Genomic DNA, 11,670 nt, shown 5'->3' with positions numbered 1-11,670 from the left:
GAACTGATCCTGAAAACAGGTGAGTGAACACTTGATCATCACACACTACACAATTACAGTCATATATCTGCATATTATAAACTAATACAGCACTTGAATCTGAACTGAGTGCGGGGTAATATTTCACTGTGAGGCAGAAATCAGCTTCATCTCAGTTACTCTGATCAGATTATTCTCATTTCCATTCGCATACATTCATATGGAGCAATAATAGGACACTAATAATAGACTGTCAGGCTGATTATGAATGTAATTTGGGCTTGAGGACGGATCGTGTCCAGTCGCACTGGGTCTGTTCCAGTTGGGCTCAGTCTCTGTTTGCAGTCGGCAGAAAAATCACATAGTGTGTGGTGTCTAAAGATTATAATCTTAGAATTCAAAAACCAGTCATTTTCACAAATACTTTAAACATGTTTAATATTTGCGACTGACGCCAGCGATTGTATATGCGGCTATGCAGTGAAGATGTCAAACGACATTTACGGTTCATTTTGTCAAATATTTTTCTTGATCACACATTTTATTGTGATTTTATTTCTTGTCTTTATTTTATTTCATAAGTTAACATTGCAAGTTAAATGGTTTTAGACTATTCCTTTTTTTCTGCTGTCGAAGAACGTAAAAAAGCCTTAATTTTATCAGTGATTTCTCTCATTTTAAAGATATTATCAAGAATTATTTTATTGTCATCTTGCAGTCTAATAAAAGTAAAAAAAATAATAATAATAATAAAAAAAGAATTAGCCTGTAGGCCTATCTATAGATTACAGGCTAACTTTTAACTTTTTCTTCAAATTTGTTATGAAGAATATTTAAATCAACTTCATAACAAATAGACTATTCTTCATAACAAATTTCCTTCATAAGGAATATATGAACATAACAAATAGATATTCTTCAAAACACATTTTTCATAAAAAACCCACAAATATTTAACACAAATAAAATTTTATATATACAGTTTGATTATATATAACAGTTTTGTGTCAAATGGACGAGGAAATTACAGTGCCTTGAATTTCTCTGCAGCTCTTCTGTCAGCTGTCGGAGTGCAGTGTTGACAGCGCCATTCAATTGCATTAAGAGCATTAACGTCTGCTGTAGACTAATATAGCTAATAAAAAATGTAAACGCACAAATGCCATTTTTAAATGACTTTTGTTTCTGAATAAATGGAGCAGTAATGTTTTGTTTTGTTCTAACCGGAAACTGTAACGAAAAAATGAGCCTACCATTTTTATCCTTGATTTTAGACATGCATGAGATAATGTATATATTATTGCTTGACTAAATGTTTAAAACTGCTGCTAGAAATGTTATAATTAAGTAATTTAAACATAGTTATCTGAAAAGACATAATGAAATGTGTCTGCTCAAGCAATAATTCCAAAAAGAAAAAGAAACATTGGACTTAATGCAAAAAAAGAAAAAGAAAAATATTCAAGACACATTGCTGTGAAATTTATTAGCAACACCAACATAGCAGGAAATAATGTGTTTTTTTAACCTTAAACCGCATAAACACATTTCATTACACCAAATACACAAAATACTGTTCTTATTCATTAATCAGCTCTATCAGCTGATCAGCTCTAGGCATGACGAAGCGGATATCGTCCTCTTTTGGAAGGCCAAACAAAGTAGTTTCACTTTCACAGTGAAACACACAGCAACAACAATACTACAGCGAGAATCAAATTTACACCTTCTTTCTTTGCGTGAACATTTGGGCGGTGTTTAATCATACTCTTAAACTTATAACCACAAATACGTAAGTATTATGATGTATTATAACTGTTGTTATGATTATTCATGAGATGATATAACATATTATACGTTTTTTTATAATGCATTATGCATTCATTATAATGCCTTAAGTATACCCTTATAATGTATTACAAATAGGGGCTTCATAGAAAGTGTTACCTAATATCTCTTTGGATTTGAGACTTTAATCTTCGCAACTTTACAGATCTTCTTTTTGCACCAAGAGCTTGTAACACTAAGTACAGATCAGTGGAGGAGAAAACAGTTAGCAAAACATGCAGTGTATTAAAAACGAAGTCATTTTCCCTGCGATTTATTGCAATCAGAGGTGTTTAAGTTAGAATCCATTCACCGCTCAAAATGCCTGGAGTTCTTGTGTATCGCTGAAATTTGCGTGCTCACGAATCCTCTTATAACGCAGTGTAGACATTATGAAAGATTCATTGTGCTTATATTCATTGTGTTATAACAGAGCTTTGTGAGATCGCGATGAACTGAGATGTTAGCTTTTTAGTGATTATAAAGGGCTCTTAAACTTATAACCACAAATACGTAAGTATTATGATGTATTATAACTGTTGTTATGATTATTCATGAGATGATATAACATATTATACGTTTTTTTATAATGCATTATGCATTCATTATAATGCCTTAAGTATACCCTTATAATGTATTACAAATAGGGGCTTCATAGAAAGTGTTACCTAATATCTCTTTGGATTTGAGACTTTAATCTTCGCAACTTTACAGATCTTCTTTTTGCACCAAGAGCTTGTAACACTAAGTACAGATCAGTGGAGGAGAAAACAGTTAGCAAAACATGCAGTGTATTAAAAACGAAGTCATTTTCCCTGCGATTTATTGCAATCAGAGGTGTTTAAGTTAGAATCCATTCACCGCTCAAAATGCCTGGAGTTCTTGTGTATCGCTGAAATTTGCGTGCTCACGAATCCTCTTATAACGCAGTGTAGACATTATGAAAGATTCATTGTGCTTATATTCATTGTGTTATAACAGAGCTTTGTGAGATCGCGATGAACTGAGATGTTAGCTTTTTAGTGATTATAAAGGGAGCGCTCTTTGCTCGCATTCTGCCATGCCAAACCATGCACACAGCAGCTTATGCTTGCTTTTCTATTAAAAATAACAGTGGTTTTGCGGGGGCGGGGTCGGGACAGAATCCTGCTGGAGCGGGACTGAAAAATCCATCCTGAGCAGGTCTCTAGTAGTATCTGTTTGTCTATGTCCCACTCTTACACCCATACAACTTGTTCGGCAGTTCCTTCTGTTACTTGATTAGCTGCCAAAAATCATCAAAGGTGGCCATGATAGTGACTTGTGTCATCCCAGACATGGTAATGCAAGCCTACTTTTAGTAAAGAAACGTTGACCAAAGGTTGAGTTGACTGAGTCTAGTTGCATTTGAGCAGTGAACACTGTACCATAAAAAGCCAGGTTTAGCATATATAGTATTTATTGTAGTGTCTTTTCATGAAAGCAAAATATTTTGGACTACATAATTTAATAAATATTTTTATTTAATTAAAATATGACATATTACAATGTTAGAACTTATTAGACAAACAAAAAGAAGTAGTATAACCAGTATTTAACCTCAAAACAGTTAAACAACATTTACAATGTTTACAATTAAAGGAAATGCATGCAGAAAAATATCTACTTCTCCCTCCCAGAAAACAGCCTGCTGTTAAACAGATATCTACTGTTAAGTTCTTCAGGAACAATGCATTATCAAACTTATCTTTATATTGCTCTATACTAGTATGTGAGAGTGTGCTACAATGGGAAATACTATATACCATTTAATTATAATAATAAATACATTTTGTGTTTAATTAATTTGTTACAGTGTGTCTTGTTGAACTCATGTTTGGTTGATATATGTTTAAGGGATCTATAGGAAAAAGTTTAATATTTTAGACATAATAATGAGGCATGTTGCTTGGAACAGACTGGATTCAATCTTTAATCCGCCTGAAGCTGTAGTTGCTGTGGTTGCTGTAGTTGTTGTACTTGCTGTAGTTGCTGTGGTTGCTGTAGTTGTTGTACTTGCTGTAGTTGCTGTGGGAGCGACTGTTGCAGCTGAAGCAGTAAAAAAAAAAACATAAGCAAATTAGCTGGACATCCCTATAGACCCATAGACAAGTTACAGGTATAGAAGACTATAAATCTAGTGTGTGTAGTACAGCTTACCTGAACCATTGACTGAAATTGATTGAGGGATTATCTTCAATAAATTGACATCTCCTGTTCCCACTGCTGTCAAGAGGGTGTTTGAAATCTCTTGAACGGATGGGATAGTTTGGTTGAAGCTGAAAGCTAGTTGAGTTGATGTGATGATTGACCCTGGTCTAAAATATATAAATGTTGAAATTAATAAATGTTACCTTAAAAAATTCAGTTTATTACAAGTTTCTTTTTCTCTCTCTCTCTTTCACACACACACACACACACACACATGTTTACTTAGCTATCTAAATGAGGACAGCTTAACACAGCTAGTTTTTAATACTATAAACTAACTCTAACCAGGCCCGGATTAAGAATTCAGAGGCCCCTTCAAAATATGGTTAAGTAGGTACACACACACACACACACGCACACACACAAACACGTTTCCATGTTTTGGGGACATTCCATAGGCATAATGGTTTTTATACTGTACAAACTGTATTGTCTATCGCCCTACACCTAAACCTACCCCTTACCGAAAACTACTGGCAATTTTTTAATTTCATAAAACACCGTTTTGTATGTTTTTTAAGCCTTTTGTTTTACGGGGACACAGGAAGTGTCCTCATAAACCATGTTTACGTTGTAGTACCCATGTCATTATACACATTTGTGTCCTCATAAACCATATATACCAGTACACACACACACACACACACACACACACAGAGAGAGAGAGAGATAGAGAGAGAGACAGCATTCATAAAATATTCAATATTGCAATATGTTGTATTTACCTGAATCCTAGGACAATCACTCTGAGGAAGTTAGTATACTTGATTTTGTAGACAGGCTCAAGCTGGAATAAATAACAAATAATTTCAGACATCAGAGACATCATTGGAATCTAGTTTAATTGTTTGTCACATTTATGTTGTCTCTACTGTTAATTAAATACTTAAAAGTCAAGAAAATTATCAATAGTGTGTTCTAGTAAATACAATAAATGGATATTAACTCACCTCATCCCTGACAAGTTTAGACCTATTCTTAAACTCCTCACTCTTGATATCGCTGAGTGCATCTGTAAATGTCTCAAAAGAGCGAAACTCCAGTTCTGTTAGCACTTCAGGTACTATTTTTGCAGTAGTTGCTGTGGAAGTTGTAGATGTTGTAGAGGCTGTAGAAGCGTTAGACGCTGCAGACTCTGTAGAGACTGAAGATGCTGTAGAAGCTGTAGATGCTGTAGAGGCTGTAGATGCTGTAAAAGCTGTGGATACAGTAGAAGCTATAGCAGCTGTAGACACTGTAGGTTCTGTAGAAGCATTAGATGCTGTAGAAGCTGTAGACTCTGTAGAAACTGTAGATTGTGCCACTGTTGTGGTTATTACTGCACTACTGGTGGATGTACCAGTAATAGATTTTGGGACTGTGGATGAACCTGTTGGTGTTGAAGTTGCTGATGTTGTGGATGTTTCAGCTGTGCTAACAGTTGTGGTATGAAAAGCAGTTGAAGAGGGAGTAGTCGAAGAGGACGGTGTGGTTTGAGATGCTGTTGCAGTGACTGGTGCACTAGTGGTGGATGACCCAGTAAGAGTTGCTGTGACAGAGGAAGAACCTGTTGGTGTTGAAATTGCAGATGGTTCAGATGTTGCTGCTGTTGTTGTAGCTGTTGTGGAGGATTCAGTTGTTGTAACAGTAGTTTGTGGTGCTGTTGTGGTAACTCCTGCAGTAGTAGTGGATGATTCAGCAAGAGTTGTAGTGGTTGATGAGGGCACTGCTGTTGTAGCTGTTGTGGAGGATTCAGTTGTTGTAACACTAGTTTGTGGTGCTGTTGTGGTAACTCCTGCAGTAGTGGTGGATGATTCAGCAAGAGTTGTAGTGGTTGTTGAGGGAACTGCTGTTGTTGTAGCTGATGTGGAGGATTCAGCTGTTGTAGCAGTAGTTTGTGGTGCTGTTGTGGTTACTCCTGCAGTAGTGGTGGATGATTCAGCAAGAGTTGTAATGGTTGTTGAGGGCACTGCTGTTGTTGTAGCTGTTGTGGAAGATTCAGTTTTTGTAACACTGGTTTGTGGTGCTGTTGTTGTTAATCCTGCAGTAGTGGTGGATGATTCAGCAAGAGTTGTAGTGGTGGATGATTCGATGTGGAGGATTCAGCTGTTGTAACACTAGTTTGTGGTGCTGTTGGGGTAACTCCTGCAGTAGTGGTGGATGATTCGATGTGGAGGATTCAGCTGTTGTAACACTAGTTTGTGGTGCTGTTGGGGTAACTCCTGCAGTAGTGGTGGATGATTCGATGTGGAGGATTCAGCTGTTGTAACACTAGTTTGTGGTGCTGTTGGGGTAACTCCTGCAGTAGTGGTGGATGATTCGATGTGGAGGATTCAGCTGTTGTAACACTAGTTTGTGGTGCTGTTGGGGTAACTCCTGCAGTAGTGGTGGATGATTCGATGTGGAGGATTCAGCTGTTGTAACACTAGTTTGTGGTGCTGTTGGGGTAACTCCTGCAGTAGTGGTGGATGATTCGATGTGGAGGATTCAGCTGTTGTAACACTAGTTTGTGGTGCTGTTGGGGTAACTCCTGCAGTAGTGGTGGATGATTCGATGTGGAGGATTCAGCTGTTGTAACACTAGTTTGTGGTGCTGTTGGGGTAACTCCTGCAGTAGTGGTGGATGATTCGATGTGGAGGATTCAGCTGTTGTAACACTAGTTTGTGGTGCTGTTGGGGTAACTCCTGCAGTAGTGGTGGATGATTCGATGTGGAGGATTCAGCTGTTGTAACACTAGTTTGTGGTGCTGTTGGGGTAACTCCTGCAGTAGTGGTGGATGATTCGATGTGGAGGATTCAGCTGTTGTAACACTAGTTTGTGGTGCTGTTGGGGTAACTCCTGCAGTAGTGGTGGATGATTCGATGTGGAGGATTCAGCTGTTGTAACACTAGTTTGTGGTGCTGTTGGGGTAACTCCTGCAGTAGTGGTGGATGATTCGATGTGGAGGATTCAGCTGTTGTAACACTAGTTTGTGGTGCTGTTGGGGTAACTCCTGCAGTAGTGGTGGATGATTCGATGTGGAGGATTCAGCTGTTGTAACACTAGTTTGTGGTGCTGTTGGGGTAACTCCTGCAGTAGTGGTGGATGATTCGATGTGGAGGATTCAGCTGTTGTAACACTAGTTTGTGGTGCTGTTGGGGTAACTCCTGCAGTAGTGGTGGATGATTCGATGTGGAGGATTCAGCTGTTGTAACACTAGTTTGTGGTGCTGTTGGGGTAACTCCTGCAGTAGTGGTGGATGATTCGATGTGGAGGATTCAGCTGTTGTAACACTAGTTTGTGGTGCTGTTGGGGTAACTCCTGCAGTAGTGGTGGATGATTCGATGTGGAGGATTCAGCTGTTGTAACACTAGTTTGTGGTGCTGTTGGGGTAACTCCTGCAGTAGTGGTGGATGATTCGATGTGGAGGATTCAGCTGTTGTAACACTAGTTTGTGGTGCTGTTGGGGTAACTCCTGCAGTAGTGGTGGATGATTCGATGTGGAGGATTCAGCTGTTGTAACACTAGTTTGTGGTGCTGTTGGGGTAACTCCTGCAGTAGTGGTGGATGATTCGATGTGGAGGATTCAGCTGTTGTAACACTAGTTTGTGGTGCTGTTGGGGTAACTCCTGCAGTAGTGGTGGATGATTCGATGTGGAGGATTCAGCTGTTGTAACACTAGTTTGTGGTGCTGTTGGGGTAACTCCTGCAGTAGTGGTGGATGATTCGATGTGGAGGATTCAGCTGTTGTAACACTAGTTTGTGGTGCTGTTGGGGTAACTCCTGCAGTAGTGGTGGATGATTCGATGTGGAGGATTCAGCTGTTGTAACACTAGTTTGTGGTGCTGTTGGGGTAACTCCTGCAGTAGTGGTGGATGATTCGATGTGGAGGATTCAGCTGTTGTAACACTAGTTTGTGGTGCTGTTGGGGTAACTCCTGCAGTAGTGGTGGATGATTCGATGTGGAGGATTCAGCTGTTGTAACACTAGTTTGTGGTGCTGTTGGGGTAACTCCTGCAGTAGTGGTGGATGATTCGATGTGGAGGATTCAGCTGTTGTAACACTAGTTTGTGGTGCTGTTGGGGTAACTCCTGCAGTAGTGGTGGATGATTCGATGTGGAGGATTCAGCTGTTGTAACACTAGTTTGTGGTGCTGTTGGGGTAACTCCTGCAGTAGTGGTGGATGATTCGATGTGGAGGATTCAGCTGTTGTAACACTAGTTTGTGGTGCTGTTGGGGTAACTCCTGCAGTAGTGGTGGATGATTCGATGTGGAGGATTCAGCTGTTGTAACACTAGTTTGTGGTGCTGTTGGGGTAACTCCTGCAGTAGTGGTGGATGATTCGATGTGGAGGATTCAGCTGTTGTAACACTAGTTTGTGGTGCTGTTGGGGTAACTCCTGCAGTAGTGGTGGATGATTCGATGTGGAGGATTCAGCTGTTGTAACACTAGTTTGTGGTGCTGTTGGGGTAACTCCTGCAGTAGTGGTGGATGATTCGATGTGGAGGATTCAGCTGTTGTAACACTAGTTTGTGGTGCTGTTGGGGTAACTCCTGCAGTAGTGGTGGATGATTCGATGTGGAGGATTCAGCTGTTGTAACACTAGTTTGTGGTGCTGTTGGGGTAACTCCTGCAGTAGTGGTGGATGATTCGATGTGGAGGATTCAGCTGTTGTAACACTAGTTTGTGGTGCTGTTGGGGTAACTCCTGCAGTAGTGGTGGATGATTCGATGTGGAGGATTCAGCTGTTGTAACACTAGTTTGTGGTGCTGTTGGGGTAACTCCTGCAGTAGTGGTGGATGATTCGATGTGGAGGATTCAGCTGTTGTAACACTAGTTTGTGGTGCTGTTGGGGTAACTCCTGCAGTAGTGGTGGATGATTCGATGTGGAGGATTCAGCTGTTGTAACACTAGTTTGTGGTGCTGTTGGGGTAACTCCTGCAGTAGTGGTGGATGATTCAGAAAGACTTGTAGTGCTTGTTGAGGGCACTGCTGTTGTTGTAGCTGTTGTGGAGGATTCAGCTGTTGTAACACTAGTTTGTGGTGCTGTTGTGGTAACTCCTGCAGTAGTGGTGGATGATTCAGCAAGAGTTGTAGTGGTTGTTGAAGACGTCGTTGTAGCTGTGGGTGTTGCAGAGGTGTCGGTTGCTGAATCTGTTGTGGACTGAGTTGTTGAACTTTGCGAGTGGACTGTTGCTAGAGAAGACAAAAAGTTGGTGAACTGTTAAAGTTACATATTTTGAACATGTATATTTTATGTCTAAGTGAATTGTGGAATTATTGTTGTTGTTGTTCTTGTACAATTTGTTTTTACATTTGATTCACCTACCAATAAAAATGCACATTATAATAAAAGCTTTTCCCTCCATCCTGGAAAGAGTCCAGTGGTGATAATAAGAGTCTGCAAAGCAAGCAATATACACAAAGTTTAAATACACACACATATACATGCATATATATATATATACCAGATAAAAGTTTTATAATGTTGTTGATAGAAGCCACCTATCACCAAGGCTGCATTTATTTGATTAATGTAAAAAAAATACAATAAAACAGTAATTTTGTAATGCAAAGCTGAATTTTTAGCAGCCATTACTCCAATCTTCAGTGTCACATGATCCTTCAAAAGCAGAGAAGACTTCTTTCAAGAAGATGAGCAAACTGAATCATTCCAAACTTTTGACCAATATTATATAATAATGTAGTAATAAAGAAAACAAAACATTCATATATATATAAACAATCGCTGCATCCAACAGATGTTACCAGAGACACCAACATCAGATGTAGAAGAGAATAGAATAAACGTAATCTACAAACATTATTTTCATGTTTCAGCAAAGTACCATGAAAAAGCTTGCATTCTTGATTTAAGTTATCTACTCCATTATCTACTCCATCTGAAAAAACTGGACACTATACATTTTTACATCACGATTAGTCCAGTTCTAATTATCACTATAGATTTCACAAAATTGAAATCAAATTCCAACTGTTTATCAATATCCAAACTAAAATATTATTTTATTATGACTCCTTAATATTTAACACAAATGGTTCAGTAAACAATTTGATGCCCTTGATAGGAATGTGCTGTAGATATCAAGATAAATATTTACTTATTATTCTAAGTTTAGAATTATTTTAAATAATTATATTAATAATTACTTTGTGAACAGAATATAATACTATAACTGCAATTTCCTGTGGCTGCTTAAATATTCTGACTACATACATTTCATTAAAAAATAAATTTAACAGTAACAGAACACAGACTACTTCAAAAATGACTAAATATTAAAAATATTAATATAAATATTACTACATTATGTATGCAATTAAAAATTATTTCCAGCAATTAAACTACTTTATAATGTAAATATAATTAAGACAAATATATTTAGTGAAATAAAATGCCCTTACCAACCTTTGAGCAGATATATTTTACTCAACACCTTGATCGGTAATCCGCTGTTGTCTCAGTGGTCCAATAGTTATTCTATGTTCCAGTTCTTCCACTTCTCTTGAATCACCTGTGGAGCTGCCTCTTAAATACCACTTAGTGACGTCCTGACTTGTGGTTTGTTACTTCATTGATATGCACAGATAAGTATATGGAATGTTTTTTTTGTTTTGTTTTTTTGGCAGACACGGTGACGATTCTTTTCGTATATCTTTTGTATTGTGCCTAAAGTGTCTGTCGTGCGCAACAATTTATTATAGGCGGGCTTATTTATAGAAACTGGTAAGTGACTTGATAAAGCCATATAGCTGCACATTTTAATTTATAGGCGTATGTCATTCACATGCCATGATCGTTACTGTTTTAATTTCAGACATTATTTTAAATGTATCCAAAATAAATTTTTTTTGAGGGCACATAATTGTATACACAATTTGTTTTAAGAATAAATCTCTTAATTTGTAGATATTACTGCATGGATGTTTATGGAAACACTAGAGAATAGAATCGCATTAGCAGTTTAAACAAAAAACAATATCAAACATAGAGTTTCCCATGAGTTTAATAATTTGTGTGACCATAGACCGATCATCATGGAGCGCATGATCTTTTAATGAATCCTACGTCAACTGATCACAATTACCACACATGTTAGATGTCAAAAGGGACCAACACAAACGACACTAGGATTACCTATGCATTCTTCTCATACCGACACTTCGTTTCACTGGTCTTCTTGACGTTTTTGAGAACGTTTCCCCTCAGTAATGGAGCGTCACTAGCCCAATACTCAACAACTGAACTCGTAGAATAAACCTGGTTGGTTCCCTTACATAATTATTTTCCAACCGATAAGTATCGCGGGATTCATTCTAAATTCAACGGGTTTCGGGGCAAAAAAAATAATAAAATCTAATAAAAAGAAAAAAGAAAGAAAGAATGAAAAGGAAAGACTATAGGTATATTAGACCTATAATAATAATTCAGACGGACAATAGCCTGTATTTTAATCTTCTTAACAATATTTGACATAAAAGGATACGTGTTTTGTTTGGTTAGAAAAAGAAATTCACAAAAGTAAAAAAAAAACGTGAAAATCAAATCAGTGGAACTTCTGACGCTTTAATGCACAATAGTTTAATGTGTATTTTTGATGACTGATCAGTAAAATTTTCTGGTGTGCTTGTATCACGTAATTTGTTTTCGGTTGC

At 37.9% G+C, this 11,670-nt stretch overlaps 1 protein-coding gene across 1 annotated transcript; it reads right to left on the bottom strand.

Moving 5' to 3' along the window:
- Positions 1-3,290: 3,290 nt before the first annotated feature.
- On the bottom strand, positions 3,291-10,490 carry LOC107746081 (mucin-5AC-like). Its single transcript, XM_016560154.1, has 7 exons — positions 10,424-10,490; positions 9,323-9,394; positions 8,880-9,189; positions 4,986-5,991; positions 4,761-4,822; positions 3,985-4,142; positions 3,291-3,873 (listed from the first exon to the last, which is right to left on the bottom strand). The coding sequence occupies exons 2-7, from the start codon at positions 9,360-9,362 to the stop codon at positions 3,686-3,688; spliced, it is 1,764 nt and encodes a 587-aa protein (XP_016415640.1). The 5' UTR covers positions 9,363-9,394; positions 10,424-10,490; the 3' UTR covers positions 3,291-3,685.
- Positions 10,491-11,670: the final 1,180 nt, after the last annotated feature.

Source organism: Sinocyclocheilus rhinocerous, unplaced genomic scaffold (assembly GCF_001515625.1).
Source record: "Sinocyclocheilus rhinocerous isolate Xijiao unplaced genomic scaffold, SAMN03320098_v1.1 scaffold107, whole genome shotgun sequence".
Classification (NCBI taxonomy): domain Eukaryota; kingdom Metazoa; phylum Chordata; class Actinopteri; order Cypriniformes; family Cyprinidae; genus Sinocyclocheilus; species Sinocyclocheilus rhinocerous.
This window is presented reverse-complemented; position numbering and strand designations above follow the sequence as displayed.

Excerpts from the sequence above, each read along its gene's own strand:
- LOC107746081 (XM_016560154.1), bottom strand. The coding sequence starts at position 9,362 with ATGGAGGGAAAAGCTTTTATTATAATGTGCATTTTTATTG. Across the intron at positions 5,992-8,879 it reads ACAACAGCTGAATCCTCCAC|AACAGCAGTGCCCTCAACAA; the intron begins ATCGAATCATCC and ends AACAGCTACAAC. Across the intron at positions 4,823-4,985 it reads CTAAACTTGTCAGGGATGAG|CTTGAGCCTGTCTACAAAAT; the intron begins GTGAGTTAATAT and ends TATTTATTCCAG.